Raw genomic sequence first — 25,615 nt, 5'->3', positions numbered from 1 at the left:
TACTTCAAAGAGTAACACAGTGGAAAACTCACCAAACAAGGACCCCACACCAGATTTAGAAAAATAGATTATTCTTTCATCAATAAAACAAGACCAAACCAACATAAATCCAATCAGTAGAACCGGATATATGCAATTTAACAAATGACATTGAAAATACAGCTAAAAAGCATTGTTTACAAAAATGTTCCACTCCTGTGTGAGAAAATAAAATAAAATGGAAATGAAATGAATGGCTCGAGTGATTGATTCATGGTGGTTTTAATTATGAGTTAGAAGTTACAAAAGGACCTTTCTTTCACGGTTTTCACAGGTGACAAGAACCTCACGGCAACAGAGGTTTGAGTGAGTAAACTTTGTTGAATATGCACCGTCACCTCGGGTAGGGGCTAGGTGCGTTGTGGTTTGCTTTCAAGCACTTTCATTCATTTCATTTCCATTTAATTTTATTTTATGACACAGGAGTGTAATCATATTGGTGTGAATGTTCACAGCAAATTATATATACATTGTATCCGGAGTGGTGTTGATGCATTAAGAAAAATAACAGAATAATGTATTTGATGGAACATTTTTGTAAACAATGCTTTTCTATTTTTGCTTAGTTTTCAGGCCCCTGAGGAAGGGCCCCATGGGCTCGAAATGCATCAGGCATTAACTGAAATTCACAGAATATGTTGCTAATTTTGTTTATGTACTAATGGAAAGTTCATAAGTGTTGTTATTGGTGATGAAACCAACTGATTACAAGGATTAAGTTTGAATTTGATGAATCAAGCATTATTTCACGTATGTGCAATAAATTGTATTGTTGAAATGATAATTGTGGGATCAAAATCTTTGGAGAATTAAGCATTTTAAGTTTTGAAAATCCTTGAATTAAAATTGTAAAAACGCACACTAGCAACAGTGCGCAGGGGTCGAGTACGATAAACTCGAGATAGGAAGAGTATGCCATCCGCCAAACTCAGGCCCTAAGCGTCCAGCTGTTTTGTAGTGGAAAATTACTTGCAAAAATATTTGGAATACACATGACTCTTTGAGGTTATAGGAGTTCATCTCTTTCAGATGTTTCACTCTGGACCCCACCACCCTCCTCTGCAGATCGATTCACTTTTAACCCCTCCCATGCTCATGACGAGCATGGGAGGAGTCATGTGCCACGGTTGTCGTGTGCTCACGACGAGCTGAGCTCGTCATAACGGCTCCAACGCTTGCACGCGGGGCTAATTCCCCCGCTGTGCTGAGCATTCCAAAGAAACGGGTGTGGCTGTGACGAGCACCGGGGCGCCGTGCGCCCCCCCCCCAGCACAGCGGGGGAATTAACCCTGCGGCCAAGGGGTTAAAATGTCACTATTCAGGATGAACTTTAAGCTTCAAATAATGCATTTATAAGGAGGAATCCTAGCATTTCTGATTCGGAGAATGAGGAATGGAATGCTGCCCTCCAATGCTACTATATGTGTGCCTATGTTATACTTAGGTGTGAAAATAGGTTAGTGAATTGGGCCCATGACTTGTGTAATAATATTCATTTTACACTCGGTTCTATACACTGGCGAGAACACCAGTGTAAAAACATGTGCATCTGCAATTTCCACTTTGTTTATGCAACTAATTTTATTTTTCAATGACCACCTTTCCTTTCTGATATTTCAGATTTAAAGACAGAACAGGCTCAACCCTATGTGGTCCCGGCCAGTGGACTATGTTCCATCTCCTGTCTAACTGCTGGACCTGGGTACAGATGAAGCAAAAGCCGATCAGGTGAGTTGTAACTCGTTTAGTTTTAGTGAGTGCCTTCTCTCTCAAGAATAGTCAGATAAGCAGTCAGTATGTAGTTAAGAGATTTCAACTTGATAATGTGGACACTTTGAAATATTTAACTTAAGATAATGAAGCAGCTTTGCATTCCTCATACGTATATACTGTAGTTTGTCGGCATACAACATCCCCTCAAATGTGAAGCCTAAAAGGTGAAAATCTTGAGGATGCAAAGGCAATCTTCGTTAGACCCGTTTGACATTTTTCCGCGTTTGACACGGTTAAGTATAACATACTTCTTCAAACATTAGAGGAGATGGGTGTGCAGGGCAAGGCTTTAACTTGGCTAAATTCTTTCCTGCTAGACCATGTCTTCCAGGTACACATTCAACAGCATCGCTCAAAGCATTACCCATTATCATCTGGCGTGCTTCAGGGCTCCACCCTAAGACAGAACATATTCAATCTTTATGTAAGGCCATTTGGGGATATTGTGGAAAGTTGCGATCTATCACTTTTTTCATAAGTTGACAACACCCGCAGTGTGATCTCCCTGTCACATAAGGAGAATCAGAGTGCTGAAACTCCTAATATTTACCTTACAAAAGTTTCAACTTGGATGAACGTTAACTCCCACAAGTTCAATGGGGATAAGACTGAGATTCTGTTTGTGGGCAGCCACCCTCATGTTTGGAGACCTCATCTTTGGCCTGAGGCTCTGGGTGCATCTCCAACTCCAGTACCCATTGTCAAGAATATTGGCTTTTAGAATCGTTATAGGGTGGTTGTCCCCCCAAAATCTCAAAATAGACGACTGGCTGAAAGACATGGCGGCATAGATTAATGTAGAGGGGTGTCACATGAAAATAACAAGGAGGGACGAGAGGCTAGAGGAGGAAATGAGAGCATAGGCAGCGATACTCACTGAGGTGCTGACACCACCGGATGAACTACCTCCATAGGCTATAGGGTTAAGCGATCCTGCTGAGTCCACTTTATGGTATTGGAATGGGACACATGAGGCCGGTGACTCACTCATTAGGGACCTGAGCAGGTGGGAAGGAAGGGAGGGGGGTGAGAGTCGAATGATTAGTGAAATGTACGAACTAGGTAAGCTTGTACCTTCAGCTAAAGTTTGTTGTATATTGCATGATGTATTCTTCACTGAAATGCTAATACAAATTATATTTAAAAACAAGAATATTGGCTTTTGGCTTGACAACAAGCTGCCTATGAGCCATAAGATCACCAAGGTTGCATCCATCTGTTTTGGAAATCTAAGATGGCCAAGGAAAATTCTTGGACGTCTTCCTATTTCAGCCTAAGAACAGTGATTCAGGCCTTCATTATTTTCAGCCTGGAGTATGGTAATATTCTTTACCTAGGCGTCCCAAAGGTCTTGCTCAAGCGGGGTCAGATAGTGCAAAATGGAGCTGCTAGACTTTAGCTGCATCCTCCTAAATTCACATCTATTGCCGGCCTTCTCCATTATTTCTACAAATGGGGTCTATGGTTGGCAGAGATATGCACCCTGTCCAAGTAGGAACCCACAATCCTAGTCAGGGTAAGTGTAGCACACACTAAGTTTACCGGTGCTCACCCTCTGGTGGCTTGGCTCAGGGCAGTCAGACTAAACAAGTGCACACACACACGCACACACAGTAACACAGGGAAAACACCACAAAAGTACTCCACACCAGTTCAGCAAGGTACCCAATATTTTTCTGAGTAAAACAAGACCAAAACAACAAAAAGCCAACATATATAAAAGTTTATAAATAAAAAAGTTCTGTCTGGCTGCGATGGAGGAGTCATGCTGACCTACTTGCAGTACCTTGGATGCATCGAAAACCAAACATGATGCTTAACGCAGAGGTGGTGAGGCGTCGCTGATGCAGGTGATTAGTCAGTTCCCTAAGGCGAACAAGGTTGTTGAAGCTTTGCCTCTCCGGGACGATGCGTTGCACAGAGGAAGTGATGCATCGGTTACTGGAGCAAGGCCTCAGTTCCTGAAGGTAACGCAGCGTTGATGGTGCGTCGATGTTGAGAGTGCAGAGCATTGATTCCTCAGCGTTGAAGTTGAACCGCTGGACCAACGTTGATGCATCGATCAAGATTCACACAGGGCCAGGGCTGGTCAGAGTCAAGATGATGCATTATGGATGTCGGGGGCACGTTGTTGAGACTCACGCTGCACTGATTCTTTGGAGTCTCTGCGACAAAGTCTGGCTGCTTTGAAGTCGATTCTGTTGCTTTGCACACTCGGTGATGCAGTAGATAGCGACAGGAGCAAAAACCCATAAACCACGTTGAGATCAGGGTACATATGTGAAAATTAGCAACAGTGTCTCAACTGATATTATTGAAGAAAAAGGAATTTCTACATGTATGTACAAAACATTACACGAAGGAAGAAGGGAGACTCATGTTGTTTGGTTTTGGAAGAGCTCATGGCATCATATATTTGGTTATAGCAATTTATACAATACAGTTATATTAGCACTGTGGACATAAATTGCGAAGGCAACCCAAAAACAATAAGTGCACGTGCCATGAAAAATGACGGCGCAAGTGACTCGTGGTGAGGAACAGCGAAAGTCGCAAAGTGACAATGTGAAGAAGATATATACAGAGTTATGGTTCAACTTTAAAAGTTTGAGTCATTGATTCGTATTATTCAAAATATTTCAGTGAACCATAGAGACATGTGCCTCATGAATTGCGCTGAAAGTTGGTCGACGGCGTTTCGATCCTATCGAGTCAGGCTCATCATCAGGACCGGATTGCCGATTGACAGGTGCTATCTGTAGTTTGGAGCAGTGCAGCGATGAAAAGGCGAAGTGGTCGGAGCCCCGGAACACTGAGCGAAACCACAATGGGATTTTGGCTATCGAAAGACGATATCTTGTGGGCTGCGCTGAGTGAAGCCAGCCGTGGTGTACGTCGCGATCTGTGCCAAACACGGCACCAGGAGAAAACCACAATCGTTAAGTGAATGGAGGGAGAAATCCGGAGCCTGCGAGAAGTGAAGCATCAATCCCAGGCTGTCACGTTCGTGTCCGGTTTAGTTCATTTGAACCTTTTTATCGCTGCCCCGCTCCAAACTAAGTCCAATAAGCTAGTTGAAATACATGTGCGAGGTGAGTACAAGACAAGAGAGTAAGTAAGAAAGCAAGTACCAAGTAAGACCCATCAATAGTGGCAATAAGAATACAGGTAATTTAAGCAACATTAAAAATCCATTGGATATTCATACAATGGTGGTTCATTGTAGTTTCATTGTAACAAACATAAGAACAAGAAATGTACACATTTAAAACAATAAAAACTTGATTGATTTTAATGTTAAAAACAATAAAAAGGTTTTTAAAAAGAATTAAAAACCCCTAAAGAATTAGGGACAATGTGCTGTTTGTGGCTGGGCTGACATATGTACCAAGGGCCATTGCCTATGCCACATTGAGGTAAAAAAAAAATGGGATACAGCAAAAACAATGGGCTTGCAGGTGTCGTACTTCTAAACTCTAAATGCCTCTGTACAATATACAAACCCTAAATTCCTACACAGTGGAACAAGCCAGCGCTTATAGACAGGGCAGAAAAAGAGGACATGAAGCTCTGACTCTTCCTCCCAGTTACAGACTGGGCACTCTCGCAGGACCGTGTTTGACCAATAGCAGGAAAGAAAACGGAGCGGCAAGGTGCCCAGTCTGGACTGGACATATAATTTTCTTGCCAGAAATGGATAAATGTAATCTAAAAAAGGCTCAAATAAATACTCGTCTTTCAAGGATAAAAATGTGACCGTCAAGTGTCCTATGGAAGCGCTCCCTTGCACCTCTGCTGGCTTGCTCATTCGGTAGGCTTTTACCACGCTTCCTCTGGATTACTTCACAGGCTTGGTTTTCCCAGCCTACTACATTCTGTGTTTTATATGGCTGAACCAAGGGATTTTTGCTGCTCCGGGAAAGCTCAATATCTCTTTTAATTCTGCTCAAGAAACTGCCAATTCTGGGATCACCCAAAGTCTGTGCCAGAAAGTTAGGGGTCTGAGACCTATCTCTTCCCCAATAGGTCTGATTCCTAGATCCAGCCGTAGAGGAGTGAGGGGGATGCTAGAGGGGAGACCCAAAATCTGCGACATGAAACTATTTTCTACTTTACTCACGTCTCCACAACAACAGTGCCCCCATAATTCTGCCCCATACATTGTCGCACCCCTGGCTTGCACCTTATAAATCTCCACTATAGGTCAAGCAGTTTTGGAGGAAGAATTTCGCAATAGTTTAGTAATTCCTCCAATTTTTAAATTCACATTATCTCATTAATTTCTTGCACCTAGCTCTCTTACTGCCCCTATGCTCCTCCTCTCAGATTCCAGCTGTGTCTGCTTTGTGTTCAGCGTTCTTGCAATCGTCTTTATGCTGAGAGTCTGTCCAAACCTGTGTTCCTGCTGCTTGTTGTCAAACTTGCTCCTAACTTTAGGACTCCTATATGCCTTCTGTGAATACTGAAAGTCTTAAAGTTAGGATTTTTCTCTCTTTAGGAGTAGTAAAGTTAGGAGTCCTAACTTTACTAATGCAAAACTGAGAAAAATCCTAACTTTAAGACTTTTGGTATCCACAGAAGGCATTTAGAAATCTTAAAGTTAGGAGTCCTAACTTTACTACTCCTAAACTGAGAAAAATCCTAACTTTAAGACTTTCGGTATTCACAGAAGGCATTTAGGAGTTCTAAAGTTAGGACTCCTAACTTCTGTGAATACCGAAATGAGTAAGTGCCTTCTGTGAATACCAAAATGGTAGTAAGTTTAGGATTTTGTCTTAAGTTAGTTCTGTGAATCGGGACCATTATCCTTGTGCTTTCTTTATTACGTAATGTTCTCATTACTTATTAAGCTACTTTACTTTCTTCTTTATTTTTCTTGTAGTTGCCGCCCATCCGTCTTCGTTGTATCCCAGTTTTCAAAATTCAGTCTGCATAGTTCTATCCACCTCCTTGTTTGCAGATTCATTGTCTTGTTTTTCTGTGTTCCTAGTTTGGTTTGCTTACTTCCAGTCCTGTTTTTGCATGCAGATTGCTAGTTTTGTATTACAGTGTTTTCGTGGTTCTGTGTCCTTCGTTGCTGTTCTTATTGTGTGTAGATTCTTTATTTTGAACTTTAATCTTTCTACATACTTCCTGTTTAGTTGGGTTCATGCTTCTTAGAATCTGGTTCTGCCTTTTCTTGAGCCCTGTTTCTGTATTCATTTCCACTTGCTCTGTTTCATTTGGCTTCACTCGAGTTTGTGTTGAAACCTTATTTCTACTGAAGGTGCCAGTGAGTTCCGAGGCTTGGTGTCTCTTGCACAGAGGCTCACCCAGCACTTATCTTCCGTAAGAGCTGAGGAGTGTCGTCCACAACTCTGTGGGATTAACTGTTCCGTGCCTTATTGCTAGATCTCTTTCTGTTACAGTTAGATCACTTACCATGGATACCATATAAACTATTATTTATGACAGTTTGCCTATTGTTCTTCTGCTTCATGTTTTCTTATTGCCTTCCTATTGTTTGTTGTACAGTTTTTGCCTTGTGGTTCTAGTTTTGTCTATGCAGTCAATAACCAGTACATGTTCAGTACCCCAACCTCAGCCCATTTCAACCTGCTCCCCAACTTCTGTCCTTACTTCTCCTTCCAAGCTTGCAGGTACTCCCTTGTGTATGCCAAACCCCTCTTACTGATTTATCTTGTCCCTGTAAAGATTCAGTTCTCCTGGATAGTCTAATTCTGGTCTCTGCAGGGGTCCTGAAATAGCTCGTAAAGTATATGATGGAATGGACCTTGTAAAAAAAACAACTACTGGCTGATAGAGGCTGACAAAAAAGCCACTCTCTGTTCTTCATTATACATAGTGCTTAATTTGAGCTGGTGGTTACCGGTGCTCGGCACTGGCACTTAATTCCCAACACTAACTAATAGCAATCCGCCATGTGGAGCCCCTGTCTGCCTAATTTTGAGATGAGCACAACCACAGTGTTTACTATAAATGATAAACATTAATGTGAATACTACGAGCCACCTAAGACATTCTTATAGTTTTGGGTGGCCTGGAGTCGTGTAAGTTGTCAAACTTGTGGCAGTGCGATGTTAGTATTGTACTGGACTGGTACCATCATTGGCAGCGCTGGCTGGGGCAATGGGTGGTGTTAGCTGCAGTGGCCCCTGGAGAAGAGCCCTGGCACGTGCTTTGTTACAACTTAAGCACTGAATGTTGTTGATATTTGCATGTTGAATGGTGTATGTTGGAGCGTGTTGCATGGATTTTGTGTGTTGTGTGTATTTGCGACATGAGCTCTGTGAGACACCATAGCTGTCAAGCCAAACCTATTCAACTGGTTAACTAAGTCATAAAGAGGCACCTGCCTTCCCTGAAAGCCTGATGGAGCAGCCGCCCCAGAGCATCCCATCCAGGACCAGCATCCCATCCAGGACCAGCATCCCACCCAGGACCAGTCTCTCCTTGTCTTCCTCTCGCACTCTAACTCTGCCTCTGTTTCTTTCTGACAAACACACACATATAGTCGTGATAGGGTAAAACACAAAATGTAGACATGCTGATAATCTCTGATCCTGCTAATGGCCTCCATGCATAGCCTTCTATAATGAAAAATACTAAAGACTTGAGAGGGCCTGATTGGCTTTTTACAGGGGCAGGAATGAGACAGCTGTGCATGTTCTGAAATCTGCACCCAGGTCATGCTAAACCTGGATTTAATACATCGAATAGACACTTTACCGAACATTTTCTAGGATGTACCCCGCAGGTATGACATGCAACATATACCCGTGACATCACACTCTTTGGACTCAGACTTCTTGTCCCAGAGTGGTTATAAACATGTAAATTAATCCAGAGGCATCTTTGTTCTTTTCAATATATGCAAACAATATCATGCAGGTTGTAATTTACATACCCCTACATGGTATGTATAAAACATATATAGCACAAATATATCTTATTTCTATTGCTGGTTACTCGTTTACTGTTTTATTGATTTGTTTCGCTGTGCCTCGTTAAATCATACCTGCAGCACGGGCAGCTGTGCACCTTGCATAAAAGCGTAAACAGTCAGATAGATTATCAGCAGAACATACACATATCAAAGGTGTGAATGTATGTGCCTATCAAAAAAGTACTGAAATGTAGGAATGTTTCAGCCAACAAAGAGGACAAGTATGCAAGAGGTCCAACAACGGTACTTGTTTAGAGGACAGAGAGCACATGCACACAGCGGGCTAAAGAGCGCCACGTGATGAGCAGATCAAGAGGTTTATAGAAGCCATAAGTGGTTTATTTTATTCATTGGGTGCGTTTTACGGCGGTTTTTTAAACGAGTCAGATAAATAACACGTTTACCGTGGTAGGGCGAGTGTTGCAAGCCTGAAGGGCACTGCCAGAGAGGAAACGCTTGAGAGTGGTTTACTTTTACACCAGGGGGCTTTGTGTAGAGGCAAAGTACCCCTCACTGGCAGATGCCACCAGTGATTTTACGTTTTTCCATCCGTTAACTGAGATTGCTTAAGTGGAGAGCTATGTAAGGAAGCAAACGTTATACCAGGCACTTGGCTCTCATATACCACATTGTTACAATGGTCATGTTTATGTCATGGGATGGTTAGTCACTGCTATTAAAAATGTGTGCGGAATGTAAAGGTGATTTTAAAACTAAGCAATGCTTTATAAGTGTACCCTGTGTCAAGGCGGCCGTGTTATTTCTCACATAATAATTTGTGAACGGATAATTCTGGGGTTTGAGTGTGAAGATAGAATATAATATTTTTAACTATACGGAAAGGCTACCTGAAAATTGTGTTGACAGTCGAAAAGATACGCTAAATCCACCAACGACAAGCTTGACAAGATGACTGCAGGGGAGTTGTCTTTTGTCACATGGGACCGTGTTGCTTGCCTATTCCAGACATTGCTCTTGTCAGAACCCAGGGGCAGGGTGGTTATGGACACTGGGGAGGGTGGGAAGGGCTGTGGATTCGACCTGTTTGGAAAGGGGAGTTCACAGACATATACCCCATGCTTATCCGCCATGGGACCAGGGCTGGCTCTTGATCCGATAGTGCTCTAGAAGACAGATATGTTGCGCCGTCGCTGCTGAATAAATTGAGCAACAGGCGAGCTCTTTTGTGTGCTACATACAGTAGTGACTGGCGTCTGAACACAGACACTTTCACTCCTCCGCCCCCAACTCACCTGAACCACTCACAGATTAGCTCTATCATGCTGATGCCACGTTTTCTGTTGGGTGAAAGGGGTGGTTATTGATGTGTGGTGGCAGAAGGTGAGAACCATGATAATGTGTCCTGGTCCCTGCAGTGCTTTCTGTCTCCAAACCTTGTCCCGGTCACATCCTGGTGGTGGTACGCTATTCTATATCTTGATTCCTGTATCCCATGGCTTTTATGGCTTCTTTATATCTGCATTCTGCACTTTTTCTCTCTCTTGGCTCCAACCCTTACATCATTCCTGGCTTTCCTGTGCCCTATCCAATGTCTGCTGGTTCCGCTTCTCTTCCCCTTCCCCTTTCTAAGTCCCAGTTCTGCTTTCCCTTCATTGGTGGTTCTCTGTTTCCTTGCACCTGGTTGATTCTTTGTGCCTGGCTCTTTCCCTGCAGCTGTGCTCCTGAGCCTCCTGCTATTTCCGCCCTCTGAGCCCTGAATGCAGTGACTTACATCTGACCTTGCTGCTAAGTCTCCCTGCATTCTGTTTGATCCTACTACTATATTTCAGACGTACCTTTTAATTTCTGTTTCCTTTGTTATTTGATTTAATATTCTTGTTCTGAATTGTTATTTCTGTATGTTGTCTGTCTCTTGTTCTTTTTGCCTCTTTGTTCCTCTGAATGCCTTGTTCCTAGTTCTAACTGCACACATCTAGACCCATCTTGCAGATGTAGATTTTCTGTCTGGTATACTATGTTCCTGTTCTGACTGCATATTCCTGTTCTGTCCTAGTGAGTGTGTGGATTTGATTTCAAATATTCACAGTTCTATGTATTCCACTTCTATCCCTGACCCATATTCCAGTCTGGCTTTTCTCTGAGCCCAGTTCCTGTATATTTTCCACTGTTTTCTTTTGTCTTCTTTTGTGTTTATATTGTTATTCTGATTTTATTTTCATTGCTTCCTAGTAGGCCAGTTAGACTCCAAGGCTTGTGGCTTTGAGGCAGACAACCACTCCTTCTCCATAGTAGGTGCTTGGTGTCTCCCCGAACTATGTGAGATTAATTTGCTCCTTGTTTTTTTGTATAATCTTTTCACCACATAGAGAGAACACTTCTGAGGAACAGGCAAACTATTTTTTATAACAGTTGTCTATTGTTTCCCTTGTACCCATTTGCTGTAGTATTAGTGCTATCTTATATTTTTCCCCGTGCAGAATTCCCAGTTCCCTATTCACTGCCTGTTCTAACCTGCTTCCGTCCTACATTTCTGCCCTGATTTCCTCCCTGCCCTCTGGTACTCTCTTGTTTATATGGAACCCCATCCCTGGTGGAAAACCCTTGTCCCTGCAGAGAGCAAGCACTACCCTTTTACCTTACCTCAGTTAGTGTCTCTGACAGATACAGAACAAGCATTTACAATGCAATGGTTTTGCCTTTGACAATGTTAGAGCTATTGGCATTGTAAATGTTAAAATTTCCATCTATGTTTTTTTTGAGTAAACAGATAAATAAATGGTGTTGTTGTTTAGTAGTAAATAGCTTTAATTTTCGAAATTGTGAGACTTATTGCATTTGCACTTACACACACACAGGTATATGTACACAGAGCTATACATACACAGAGAGAGAGAGAGAGAGAGAGAGAGCTAGAGTGAGAAAGACAGAGAGAGAGAGCTAGAGGGAGTAAGACAGAGAGAGAAGGAGCTAGAGAGAGTAAGACAGAGAGAGAAGGAGACAGAGGGAGCTAGAGGGAGTAAAACAGAGAGAGAGGGAGCTAGACAGAGAGAGGGAGCTATAGGGAGTAAGAGAGAGAGAAGGAGCTAGAGGGAGCTAGAGCGAGCAAGACAGAGAGAGGGGGAGCTAGAGGGAGCAAGGGAGAGAGAGGGAGCTAGAGGGAGCAAGACAGAGAGAGGGAGCTAGAGGGATTAAGACGGAGAGAGAAGGAGCTAGAGAGAGTAAGACAGAGAGAGGAGACAGAGGGAGCTAGAGGGAGTAAAACAGAGAGAGAGGGAGCTAGACAGAGAGGGAGGTGGAGTAAGATAGAGAGAGAAGGAGCTAGAGGGAGCTAGGGCGAGCAAGACAGAGAGAGAGGGAGCTAAAGGGAGCAAGGGAGCTAAAGGGAGCAAGACAGAGAGAGGGAGCTAGAGGGATTAAGACGGAGAGAGAAGGAGATAGAGGGAGTAAGACAGCTAGAGGGATTAAGACGGAGAGAGAAGGAGCTAGAGGGAGTAAGACAGAGAGAGAGGGAGCTAGACGGAGCAAGACACAGACAGAGGGAGCTAGACGGAGCAAGACACAGAGAGAGGGAGCTAGAAAGAGCAAGACATATAGAGAGGGAGCTATAGAGAGTAAGACAGAGAGAGAGAGAGAGAGAGAGCTAGAGTGAGAAAGACAGAGAGAAGCTAGGATTTATCATGTAGTTGGGGGGAGTCTTAAATGCCAGTGTCCAGCACATTTACTCAAAATGGCCTTCCCTGTTCACTTGTAATATCTAGGAATCAACTTAGACATCACAGAGGCAAACTGTCCCCGTCTGCCTAAAAATGTCACGTTTCTACCGACAGGGGCAACCTCGGATGCCGGGATCCCAACGAGCCAATTGCATTTTTTCCTTGTTTCCCAGGAAACAAGGAAACTTTGTATAGGCCAGGCATAGGACCATGGATTGCCAGGCTAAAGTTAAGATAACATACACATGGCACACCACAAACTTCTTCAGCAGGATCCGAACGAATTTTACTTCTATTCTTACATAGGATATGGGTCCTTTTGCCCCAGTAGGTATAAAAGTGGCCTTGGAGAGCAATGTACTCACAATATACTACACCATTGTGGCATAATCTTGGCCATGACTAAAATGATTTGTGACTGCACGATTAAATTTCTCAAACAGCTTTTACGTGCACATTGAGCCAATTGCTCGTGTAACTTGAATTTACATGCGGATATGGCTCTGTGGATAGAGTCCTGCACAGGTGGTGGGCGAGCTGTCTGCCTCACTTGCAATATTTGTGGCTTTTTCAGCGACAGGAACGCTCAGTGCTCTGACAGAGAGACGCAATATTCGTACAGCAGGCCTCAGCTCTCTAAAAGAACGCTGTGCACCCGTCCGCCCCCTCCCACTCCCCAGGCACATATGACGTCGTGTCAGACTGAAAAGGCGCGCGCTCGCGCACCAGTGTGACTGACATCGCAGGGTGTGGAACATATGCCAGCCATGAACTTCCTGTTCTATTTCTGAAGCACGCATGGCACAACCCAACGTGATTCTATAAAACATGCCCGATATATTTTTAGTAACTAACATGAAAATACGGTAATAGACTAATTATTCGTAGCATAATCCGTATTAGCAAGAGTTGCTCCAAAACCCGCCTGAAAAGACTTCTTTTTTGGACGGCCGCAAAAAAAACCAAAAAACGAAACTCCGCCCACCGCCGCGATGACGACATCGCAGAGGCGGAGAAGGGAAAAATTCTCGGGAACGCCCCCGAATCTGGTCCGGCCTTTGACGGACAGATCCGGCTCCCAATGGCTAGCCTCCATTTATGGAGCTAGCCAATGGGAGGAGGGGGCGAGGAGGGGGCGGGATACCCGACCCAACAGAGAAACATAAGGATTTTGCTAGCGCATGCGTACTTCGTACGCATTGCCAGCAAAACCTAAAAATACCTCAATAGAAAAAAGTATATATATTTTTTAAACGGATGCTTCATCACATGTATGTGCAATTCACAACTGGAATGGCCTTTATTGTTGGGCCGTGTCGGTGGGGTTTTGTTTTTATTTGAAGACTTCTAAACATTGAGTTTTACCAAGCACGTTGATAAATAGTCTTTTTTTCTTGAAAGCAGTGCATGAACGGTGTTCCTGCCCACAGTGCTTTAAGTAAGATAAAAAAAGGTGGTTGTTCCTGAGATGGGTGTGGCTTGGGAAGCCTTTACGAGATGTGGCCAACGTAATTAATACGTGTGAACTAGAATCCCGTGTTTGACATATTCATAAATTGTTTCCCACTGGACAAAGCATAATCAAAATCAACAGGCTATTTTATTTCAGAATATATAACACCTTTATTTAAAAGCTGTAACATAACGTGGCAATAAGAGTCTCAAAGTAGTGGCAATACATTAGTTATTCAGTTGAAATAAAATAGTGCTTTAGGCCCTCGAACACCAATGGTAAACAACAGTAGCCACCTGTCACTTAGTCCCTGTGTCACAAAAGGGACTTTAAGTGACATTCCAATTCAAATTTATTATATATGCATAATTAGTTAAAATCATTGCATTCAGAAGAGTAAAATATATCATCATAAAATTCTTAAAATCAATGTGAATATATAAATCAATGCCTTATCAGTTAAAGTTAATCTTTTTACAATCTTCGTTTTATACTCAAGCTTTATAAAGGGGCAGTTTAAAATAGTGTCCGTTGGGTTAAAACCAGCAAGAACTCCTTCCGACAGGGGCGAATGCCACGTAGGTCAAAGGCAGCTCTTTTTTATCCTGCAGGAATGCCAGACAGATGCATGCCAGATGAATTGTGTACTCTTAATGGTACCCCACATAGACGGCAAGCATTTGTCTGACTATTTAGTTTCCATGGCAAGCTGTGCATGAGCAAAGGTAGATGACCAAAATGAAAGTTAAATAACTTGCCTTCTAGGAACGCTGAAAGACTCAAAGTAGGACTGTGATTTTAAAGTTGTGTTGTTTAACAGCGTTGAGGTGTGTGAACTTTTTGAAAATGTCACCTTGTCTGAGGCCAGCGAGAGTTCCTTCATGGAGCGAATAACCACTTATTTTTAGAACAGCATAGAAGATGCTTTCGGTTCCAGAGTGATTACATTTCAAGGGCTTGAAGAGCCAAGTCCTGATAGTTCCTTGCTGGCATAGTGGAGCAGCTAGCTACTGCGGACCGTAGAGTTCCATTGATCGATTTATCAGTTGTGGTTTTTAATTCATAACGCATATTTACCGTTGATTGTTTGATTAACCCAATTTTCCGGACGTATCTGGTCCAGCAAGGCGTTTGTAGGTAAATTAAAGATCCATCTGAACACTTTTGACATTATTATGTCCAGTAGGCCTGCATCACGACCTCACAAGACCTCACTGCCCTAGGTCAGGATGGGCAAAAGTTTAGCAGATACAATCTTTAAACAAGCATTTACAATGCAATAGGTCTCGCAACATTAAAGTTTGAGTTACTGGCATTGTAAATGACAATGCTTTGCAATAATTTTTTTTTTTAATTTGCAGTTGGTATATAAACATTGTTTGTGAATGGTTAGCTGTTGCTGGAACAGCTGGTGCTCGTGTAAAGCGCCCTGATACCTTCGGGTCGAGTTCGAGCTATATAAAACTGCAGAAAAACAAGAAATAAGATGCAATGCACTCTGACCAGAAGGATGCAATTTGCGTTGGGAATTTGACAATTCCGGGTTTAACCAAGAAGTTACCATCACGACAGGAAGGTGAGGCAGTTACAGTGGCAAGGCAGATTTGTGGCACCACACATTTGGCCATAAAACACTTTCTGACGTGTATTGCATTCATATCAAACTGGTAAGTTAACGTTATTCCCCCTACGGCCTTTGAATGTGTCCGACAAATTGCATGTACGTAGGGCAGGTGTGGAAATGTTGCATCACTTTAAAAAAGACCTATATGTGCGATAACACGCCTACAGGCGTGTGAGAGCTTTTCTCGTCTTCTTCCCCGTGCAGGGCACGAAAGGTAATGCTTACCACGCAGCTGGTTTTGGTTCTTATGCAGTGCCTCGCTGGCTGCAAAGCAAATGGGTGAGCATGAGCAATGTCAAGGGGTGGGTGCACAGGTTGTGAGTGTCCTATATGCCATGGCCTAGTACCGAGGAGCGCCATTTCCAGCTAACCAGCGAGTTATTGGAGATGAAATACCTTGCGCAGTAACCATTACTTCCATTAGAAACACATAAAAACGCATTTCTTACTGCTCAGCGATTTCACAATTAGTTTTCCGGGTAACTGTTATGGCAGCTAATGCCCTTTCGAAGACGGACTTCAGCCAGTCGGCCTCAGAGATTATTTATTAGCCCTTGTTCTCGAGGCAGGTCTCATGCAGTGTTTTAAGCGAGTTAGAATTACGGGAAACTCTGCATTAGTTTCCATAGAAATAGCAAATTTCTAAGGCAGTAGCATGAGGAACCACTAACGCCAAATGGCAGTGTTTTAGTAAAGGCCGCCTTGCCAAAGGACTCTCTCAATGCTCAGCTGACTTTGTTTACCCTAGTGTTACCATTTCACAAACTTTATTTACCCCGCCAATTTAACTGCAGATTTGTGACATGAAAAATCGTAAAGCCCTTCGGTGTGGATCTCGGTTTCCTGGATAGCAAAAGGAAGGTGGTAATTATTAATTTTACACTTCTGGGGTTCTCAACGCCGGGGTTCGATGATAAACACTCCTAAATTCCGTTTACCAGCCTCTGGTGCTGTCATTTAAGTTGGTATGGGCACACGAAGTCCAGGGTTTCAGAGAAGTATGCAATGAAAGCATCTATATGTCATTTGCATTACCACACAGCAGGAGGCTGCAGCAACTGCAATTCTGAGCAGAAACCAACTCACCTCCTACTTACTCTATATTGTGAGCAATGAACAGAAAAACAGTCTTAAATTAGAGCGTATCCGCCGATTCTATGGGGCTGGTGCACTGTTCACCCATAAGTGCTGAATGTCGATATGACATCAAATGTGCACAAGACACGGAGTACACAGAAGAGACAGCCCGGTGTGTGCAGCTGTCCTTCATTCAGCCAGCCACCAGAGTCAGGGCAGGGCTGTCTGCAGATGCCACTCACTCGGCGGCCCGCGCACCCCTCCCTCCCTCCTCGCCGTGATCTCACAGTTCGAGCCATGTGGGAAGAGGCGGTACATCCCAGCCGCCACGCAGATTATTGGATTGTGAGCGCTGAAGGTTTGCGCGAGGCTGGCAGAGGATGCCCTCGAGGGAGGGAGTCCCACAGGCTGGCATCATTCCAAGCCCGGTACCCTTTAAAATCACAGGAAGTTTTCAAAGCCATCGTGAGACTTATTTTTAACAGCGCTAGCAATACTAAACTAACCGATGCTTAAGGGCAGGCAGTGAGAGGCTGTTACCAGGCAGCTCGGTAAAAAGACGGCACGGGTTCTCTAAATGTACGTTACTATGCATACAGCCTAGAGCCAACTATTACGGCCACAGCGACTACCGGGGAGGGGGGGGGGGCGGAACGGACACACGGGGAGGGGGGGGGGTGGAACGGACACACGGGGGGGGGGGCGGAACGGACACACGGGGAGGGGGGGCGGAACGGGGATGGGGGAGGGAACGGCAGCACTCACCTCGACTTCCTCCAGCGGCGGTCGGCCGCGTAATGGGAAAAACAAACAAAATTTAAAAAAACGAAACTCCGCCCACCGCCGCGATGACGACATCGCAGAGGCGGAGAAGGGAAAAATTCTCGGGAACGCCCCCGAATCTGGTCCGGCCTTTGACGGACAGATCCGGCTCCCAATGGCTAGCCTCCATTTATGGAGCTAGCCAATGGGAGGAGGGGGCGAGGAGGGGGCGGGATACCCGACCCAACAGAGAAACATAAGGATTTTGCTAGCGCATGCGTACTTCGTACGCATTGCCAGCAAAACCTAAAAAATGGCTGAAAGGAATGACACCAAATTCGGCAAAAAATTAGAGCTCAACTTATAAAGCATGCTTTTTGTGATTTGATGTAAATATGTTCAGCCCTTTTTGATAAATTAACATTTACAGGGGGGAAAGGGTTGGCATGAAGGGGTTAACCCTCAGAAAAAGTTATGTATAGCTGGATGTTTCATCAAGCGGGAGTCCCGTGGTACCAAACAATGGACACTTGTGATTGGTCAAGGACGTTTTTTCTCCGATCTACAATTTTGGTGCCACAGGAAGAAATCTGATTGTCTGGCCACAACATTTAAAAACATGTTGTGGTGACATTACAGGACTAGGGGGCTCAGTCCCCGAGTCATGAATTTCAAGAAAAAGCCCTCATAAGTGGGTGGATCAGCACACTCTGGCCCCAGGCCAACAATCATGCTCAGCAGAGGTTGGTAGTCCCACAGGGAGTTGGGCTCAAGGCCTAGATATAGGTCAGGCACTGAACCCAATCCCTGCTGTGCGCAGCCAAAGGCTAAGGGTGGCTGCCCAGTGGGGGATTGGTTGCAGACCATGCAGCCAACCCCCAGGGCAGAAAGCCGCAAGCTGTGCATGGAGGGAGACTTTTTTCATCCTGAGGGCATTGGACACAGGGCCTGGCCATATCGGCCAAATTCTGTTGCGTACGGCTGAAGACCTGTGCAGTGAGGGTTGGCTGTCTCAGAGTGGCGAGGGTGCAGGGTCTAGCAACAGGCCAGGGCTTGCAGCCAAGCCCTGCTTCAGGGGTTGGCTGCTTCGCAAGGGTTTAGGGACAGGTTGCAGAAGGGGTTTGGTGCATGCTCAGCAGAATATAATTTAAAAAACATAGATATTGATTAGAAAACCCAATATCTATATTGACATTATAAGTAGGTGTTGAAATGAGATAAGAATTAACTTTTAAAAATCCAAAACCCTGAAATTCTCCAATTATAGTATAGTGAACTAACAATAATGTATGCCCCACCATACACTGCTTCTGACCTCACATATTATCTCGCTCAAGACATGTTAAATGACATCTCACTAATCAAGGTAGATAGATGTAGAGTTAAGAATAGAAAACCTCAACTTACCTATGTATGCATGTATACTTATCTCTTGTGGTAGACTATATTTTTGATACTATATCTCTGGAGGACGATATTTTTTTGCCACTGTCAGACTGATGTAGAGTTTGGTGGACACCTACCCTGTCACAAACGTGGTAGATATCCACCATGTCTGGCGTATTACAAGTGCTGTACGATATAATAAACTTGGAGTAAGGAGGAGGCGACTTTGCCACGTTTGTGACAAAGTAACCTATCTGCCACACTCTAAATCAGTCCCTCTGTTTTGTCACATACATGTCTTGTAAAACATGACATGATATGATGTTGCAGGGTGTAAAAAAGGGATATGTCTTTCCTTAATGTTTATTTGGGAAACAGAAACTACAGAGTGCAGCACTGACAGTAAGCAGCACACCACTGCAGCGGTGGCCTGTAATGTACAGTAGGGTTGGGGTGGGCACATACACTGTCTAACACAAAAGCATACACACAGTCACAACAATCCACATGCACATTCACTTGCACCTATTCATTCACAAGCACACACATACACCCACCATTCACAAGCCTATACATTTATACGAACACACATGCATTCAATAAGGACTTACCTGCCACTGAGTACACACACAGTGACACTGAGCGGCAAGGGGGAGCAACAGAAGCCGCTGTGGTTCCTGAAGGCTTTGGGGAAGGAAGGGACTGCCAGAAGATCCTGCCTTCTTCTCTCATTGGCTGGCCTTATCATGGGTGAGCCAATGAGAGGAGGACCTTCCCTACCTCGTCAAAGAGTGGGATCAGATAAATTAGATTTATTGGCCCTACCCCACTCTGTGATGAAAGGTCACTGTTTGACAATCAGTCCTGGGCCCTTCAGGGATTAAAACTGAAGTGCCTAGTTCTGAGTCCAAGGTGACGCACCACTTTGTCATGTGGGGAGAACCTCAAGGGGCTTAGCTGGGTTGAAGAGGTCACGCCCTCAGGATTGTGAAATCTTCAACCCAGAAGAGTTTGGCTCATGCTGCCAGGTTCCTCTGCATTTAGCACATTTACAGAGCCTTGCTGCCTGACTCAACCATGAAGAGTGTCTGTCATGCTGACCTTTGCTTAGCCTGACAGGCACTCTTATGCTTTGCAAAAGAGTGAAGGGCGGGCCCCTTCACCCTTAAGTATGGGTCGCTGCTGTCAAGTTCTGGGCTGGGATCGTAGGAAGGGGCGGAACTGAGTCACAAAATAGTGCAGCAAGCTCTGAGTGAGTAAATAGGGGAGTTGGTGTCCACACAAGGTAAATCTAAGGTAAGTGGGCTTTTAACAGCGGATAGTGGTATTTTAAAGTGCAACCGCGGGTTATCATAATTAGCTGTGTTTGTTAAAACATTTTAATTTGCTTGAATTAACAGACACTAATGTCCATCACCGTATTTAATTTTTCCTTGGTAAACGTGTTGTAATAATGTAGAATACCACACATGCCATTGCTTGCACTTTGACTCCAAACTACTTTGTGCCTTTTGTTTTCAACAGGAAAGTGACACTTCTTGTCATCGGCCTGGACAATGCTGGGAAAACAGCACTTGTGCGAGTCATCAAAAGAGGTAAGGGTGGTAGCTGTTTACAAATCCTGCGCCTCATGACTGCTGAGACAATCTTAGTTCATCCAAAACCCTGCTTCAAAAATAGATCCTGTCGAATGGACCTTTCCAGGTCTTTATCCACGTCACCAGTTTATGTGCAGGGGCAGGTATATCTACAAGTGGCATACTTAGCGGTACTACGAATTACAGTGTGGAATATACAAGCAATACAGATAAACATACAAGAAGCATGAGGCCAAACTAGTATTTTTATTCTTAGAAATGTTGTAAAATACTATCATATCAACATTTGTATAGTGCACAGCTGCTATTAGCTTGCCCTCATTGAGCTATATGTTTAGGGAGTTTTCTCGCAGACCAATGAGGATGGAGAAGGGAGATGCCTCTTAGCCTATCATAAACACCGAATATGCTGACCAGCCAGAGTGGGCATGCTTTTACTCTCTAGCAGTGATACTCAAAGAACGGACCTTTAAATGGGGCCCCCTTATCAACAGCAGCACTGGGCTGCTGTTCACTTGACTCAGCACTGGCATTAAAAAGATGTTATGTATCCAGGAAAGCCTTTGTTTAAAGGTTAATTGAAGTTAAAGAAAGGAAGTAACTAGGTTATCCTGCACCACTTAACTTTAGAAACGCGTTCATTCTCAAAGCCATCTTGCAGGAAAAGTGTAAAGATATGATAAGGTCTCTTCAAAATTCGAAAAGTGTATTTCAATAACATGCACAACCATTTCACCTTAGTATATCAGGTTATATCGGTGAATTGAGAAGTAGACAGTTTTCAAATATGAATTTAGAAACATTCATTCTTCCCCCCCAAACTGACAATAATGCCATTTGAGAACTAAGAAGCAAGTCAGTTATGTGCACTCTTATTGTGGCCTATGTTCCTATTATACATGAACAACGTTATACTTTATTAAATCAAATAAAGGAGAAAGTTCTGTACAGCCCACATCCTGAAGTCATGTATTTCAAGGTCCTCTTACATATGATACTAAAAGAAAATGGAGAGAAGGTTAATTAAAACAATTGCCTAAAATCACACCATTTTGTAAAGTGTGGAAGCTGGGATTAATCCCAGGTTTTCTGGATTCTTCACATTGTGCACTTCAGCTACTAGATCTATATGCTTCACTTCCCTTCTACCCACCTTACCCACCCCCTTCACCCCACCAATCACCACCCTGCTGCCATCAACGCAGCCCTCAGGCACATCACAGACCAAACTTTGTGTGTCCCTTGGGAAAATGTTTGAGTAACCATGCTCTAACGCAGTGTGTACATTCTTGTGCAGATCAATGAGTTAAGACACTTATTCCCAAAGTGCGAACGTGCCACATTTCCAAATAAGTAAGGCATGCAGTGTGGCACAAATAGTACATTCTTTCAAGTGTACGTGTTACCTTTCCTTCAACTTTGAGGGGCCTTTGTGAAGCCCGTTGTCTATTATGTGCCGTATTTGGCCTGTGCAAACACTACAAGGAGCTCTTGCTGTCTCTCTCTCTCATGTACACACACACACACTGATCCTTATCAGATCTGCTCATATTACCAAAATGTACAGCTCTCCAATGGTCTGCCCTGTTTTCCGGACAGATATTTCTATTTGTATATCTAAAATGCAAACATTCTTGGTTAGGTTTCAGGCCTCAATATTTGAAAACTGTAATCCAGAAAGAAAAGGTGTGTGGTGCCCACCAGTCTGCATTTTACCTGCTTGGGGGATAACTGGGGTCAGACCTCGCACACCCCCCATCGGCCATTCAGTCCTTGTCCTCATTTATGAACATGCTAGAATGTACCAACATCCTGTCCACACTCACTACCTGAAGGACTTCTACCCACGGCACATCTGTGGGATCTCCTTCAGAGATATTCATGACTACCCATTGGGAAGTGGATGGGAGAAGGTGGCAGGCAGCTCACCAGATGGTTTAGGTGGAGGAACCGTACCAGGGGGAGGGAGGTCCTTATTTACTGTTCGAGGTCACTGATTCTATGTGAGTCCACTGATCATACATGCAGGGGCGGCTGGTGACAGTTGAAAGTGGTGCGGCGTAAACTAATTTGCATATTGCACCGCAGCGATCGAGCGCAGCGAGCGAGCCCGAACCACCTTGCATCCATCCATACATCATTTATGCATCCACCCATCTATCCACCCACCCACCCTGCATCCATACATCACTCATTCATGCATCCACCCATCCATCCATCATGCATCCACCCATCATGCATGCATCCATGCATCCATCCATACATCCATACATCATTCATGCATCCACCCATCCATCCACCCATCCTGCATCCATACATCATTCATTCATGCATCCACCCATCCACCCACCCATCCATCCTGCATCCATCTTTCATGCATCCATCCACCCATCATGCATGCATCCATCCATGCACCCATCCACCCACTTATCCACCCATCCTGCATCCATACATCATTCATTCATGCATCCACCCATCCACCCACCCATCCATCCTGCATCCATCATTCATGCATCCATCCACCCATCATGCATGCATCCATCCATGCACCCATCCACCCACCCATCCACCGAACAATTATTAATGCACCCACCCTGCATCCATCCATCATTCATGTATTTTTATGACCATATAAAAATAAATTATGGACTCTAACAAGCCTTTAGGATCGATGTTGAAGAATGTGCCAGTTTACATATTACATCACCCCTACCTTTTTATGCTGGAAACCTTCTACCGCCCATGTATTTGCAATCCTGTATGCCCTAGGTATGTACTATACAAATTCACATACAAACATACACCAACATGCATGCAATAATAAATGCATATATCATGCTATTCCGCCTCTACCGTTTGTTAACATTTTGAAATGTTATAACCTTAGTTCAAAGAGTACATTATATTTGTGGTGACAAAGTTGTTAACTCATTTTCTGGAAAATGTTTATAAAATGAAATCTGTTGAAGGCTGTTGTTGCAACTATCAAAATAGAAATTCTGAGAATTTTTACATTTCCAAAACCCCATGCCGTGAAATAAACAGGTGACCTGGAATGGACGCACACATTTCTGCAGCAGATGCTTTAACACACTGAACTATCTCAAGTCATTTGTGCCAGCCAGTTTACTGGAACACCGAAAAACACACACTCTTACCTTGCTGACGGTCCCGGTCCGCGCCACCTCTGGGCTCTGCTCCCCACACGTCACAGGCTCACAGCGCCCGTGGCTAATCCTGGCGCCAGGGGCACAGGTACCCTCTCGCCCGCAGCACGCCCATTAGGGCTCCTGATGGGCATGCGCAACGCCGCCAAAACACAAGTGCGCATGCGTGGGCACGGGTAAAAATTCACCCTCTGTCCCCACGCATGCGTACTTGTGTTGCCGCCTGTACAATCGTGTCAATGAATCAACATGACGCCCGCCCGGCGGTCTGACGTCATGTTGATTCATTGACATGATTGTCATGAGGGAGCTGCGGGCGGCTTCGGGCAGGGAGGGGCTACGCCCCCACGCCCCAATGGACGAACCGCGCCTGCATACATGATGCCAGTTTCATGGTCCTTGGGATGAGGTATTTGACTTGTGGACTGCCCTGGGATTCATAGGGGAAGCAGACTGGGATTGGTGTGGAATGACTTGGGCGTTGGGTGATCATCATGGCATCATCTTGTAAAACAAAATTGCGTCCTGTTTCAGGCTGATTTGATATCGGCTGTAGAGAAGACGCTCTCAAGGCAACCACACTTTGTCTAAGAAAAAGAAAACAAATCCTACTAGACAGAGAAAATTGAGCTGAGCTACTACTGCAACAGTTGGAAAGCGGATTAGTGTAATGTCCACTCGTGAACTCTACCCGGGGTAGGGAGAGAGGGAGGGTGATTGGCAGGGATCAGCCTTGAGAGGCCCATTTTATCCTGCAACCTGGATTTCCATGCATTGAGGGCAGTGCCTGCTTGCTGTTTACTGTCATTAGCCTGGCCTATGGCTTGTAATGAATCTGTGTATCAGCGACAGTGATTCTTTTAGCTTCCTGTCATGTGCTTGTCTCCGTGGGATAGCCCTGCTTCTGGCAGACGAGAGTGGACAGAACATTCAGATGCCACATTAACAGTAAAATAAAGCAAACCTCCTTCCATGTAATCAACAAGGTGCAGACACTGCATATATATACGTGTGGTGGTAATCCTGTTTCAGATGCAAACTCCCTTTTGCACCGAAATGGGATTATAAATGAGACAAAAAATACTCATTCCGCACCAGTTTGCCCTGGTTTTCTACAGGTGGAATCTACCAAAAATCATGGAGGCTAGTAGTGCTAATTTCTAGTTTGCCTGGTGAGGACCAGGTGATTACATGTGCAATTTCTATGTAAACCCCTATTCTGAGCTCTACAATTTGAAATTAAGTGTAAATTTGCACTTACTAGTAACTATAAATGTGCACTCTGCACAGACAGTAATTACTGGGTGCGCAAATTGCATATCATCTGAACCCAGACTCATAGATGGATTCAAATAGAACCCCCATCCAAAGAACACAACATGAGCACCCGACAAAATACATTAGATAGTACCCTGCATTCCGATCCCACACATCTCAGATAATCTATGTAATGGGTTATCAACGAGCTCGCATGAACACTCATGACATAAATATCATCTTCCAAAACTGCACCTTGGACAAGGCTGGACGTGAGCACAGAACCAAATGGATGCCACGGGTACTTGGATGTTGCTTTGCACAATAGACCGGCCACAACAAAACTGTACACCATGTCTGACCTAACACTTTACACTGGGCGCACACCAAATCCAGCTCAGATTTTGCCATTAGTTGGCTCATAACAGTGGCAAACATGATAACAAACAACCACAACAATTAACCAGAATAAATGAATCAGAACGAAGCACACACATCCCACATGGCCCAGGGGCACCATATAGCTAGAGAGCGCAACAGCACTCCACTCTTTATCTAACCACATACCTCTCCATGACAATTTATACTCCAACCCAACAGCCACCTGACAGCTAATCTGATTTAAAGGGATACTGTGGACCCTAATCAATCAATCAGGGTTCTTATAGGGTGCAACTAATCCCCTCACAGGTCTCAAGGCCTTGCAGGGGGCGGGGGAGGGAGCGGGCGGGGTGGTTAGGTGGGATCTACATTTCAGTCAAAGAGCCAGGTCTTCAGGTCCTTCCTGAATTGAGTCAGAGACGGTGCTTGCCTGAGCTGCAGAGGAAGCAGGGCCGGACTGGGAACCAAAACCGGCCCG

General features: G+C 44.3%; 1 protein-coding gene across 2 annotated transcripts in view; it reads left to right on the top strand.

Moving 5' to 3' along the window:
• Positions 1-1,663: 1,663 nt before the first annotated feature.
• The window catches only part of ARL13A (ARF like GTPase 13A), a 120,791-nt gene continuing 96,839 nt past the window's right edge, over positions 1,664-25,615 (top strand). For both annotated transcript variants that reach the window (XM_078685907.1, XM_078685906.1), the window contains exons 1-2: positions 1,664-1,767; positions 20,259-20,329. In XM_078685907.1, coding sequence (XP_078542033.1) covers positions 1,709-1,767; positions 20,259-20,329 — 130 coding nt within the window. In that variant the 5' untranslated portion in view covers positions 1,664-1,708. The remainder of the gene's footprint in view (positions 1,768-20,258; positions 20,330-25,615) is intronic.

This window comes from Lissotriton helveticus, chromosome 4_1 (genome assembly GCF_964261635.1).
Source record: "Lissotriton helveticus chromosome 4_1, aLisHel1.1, whole genome shotgun sequence".
Classification (NCBI taxonomy): domain Eukaryota; kingdom Metazoa; phylum Chordata; class Amphibia; order Caudata; family Salamandridae; genus Lissotriton; species Lissotriton helveticus.
Note: the sequence above shows the minus strand (reverse complement) of the source record. Positions and strands in the feature narration are given on the sequence as shown.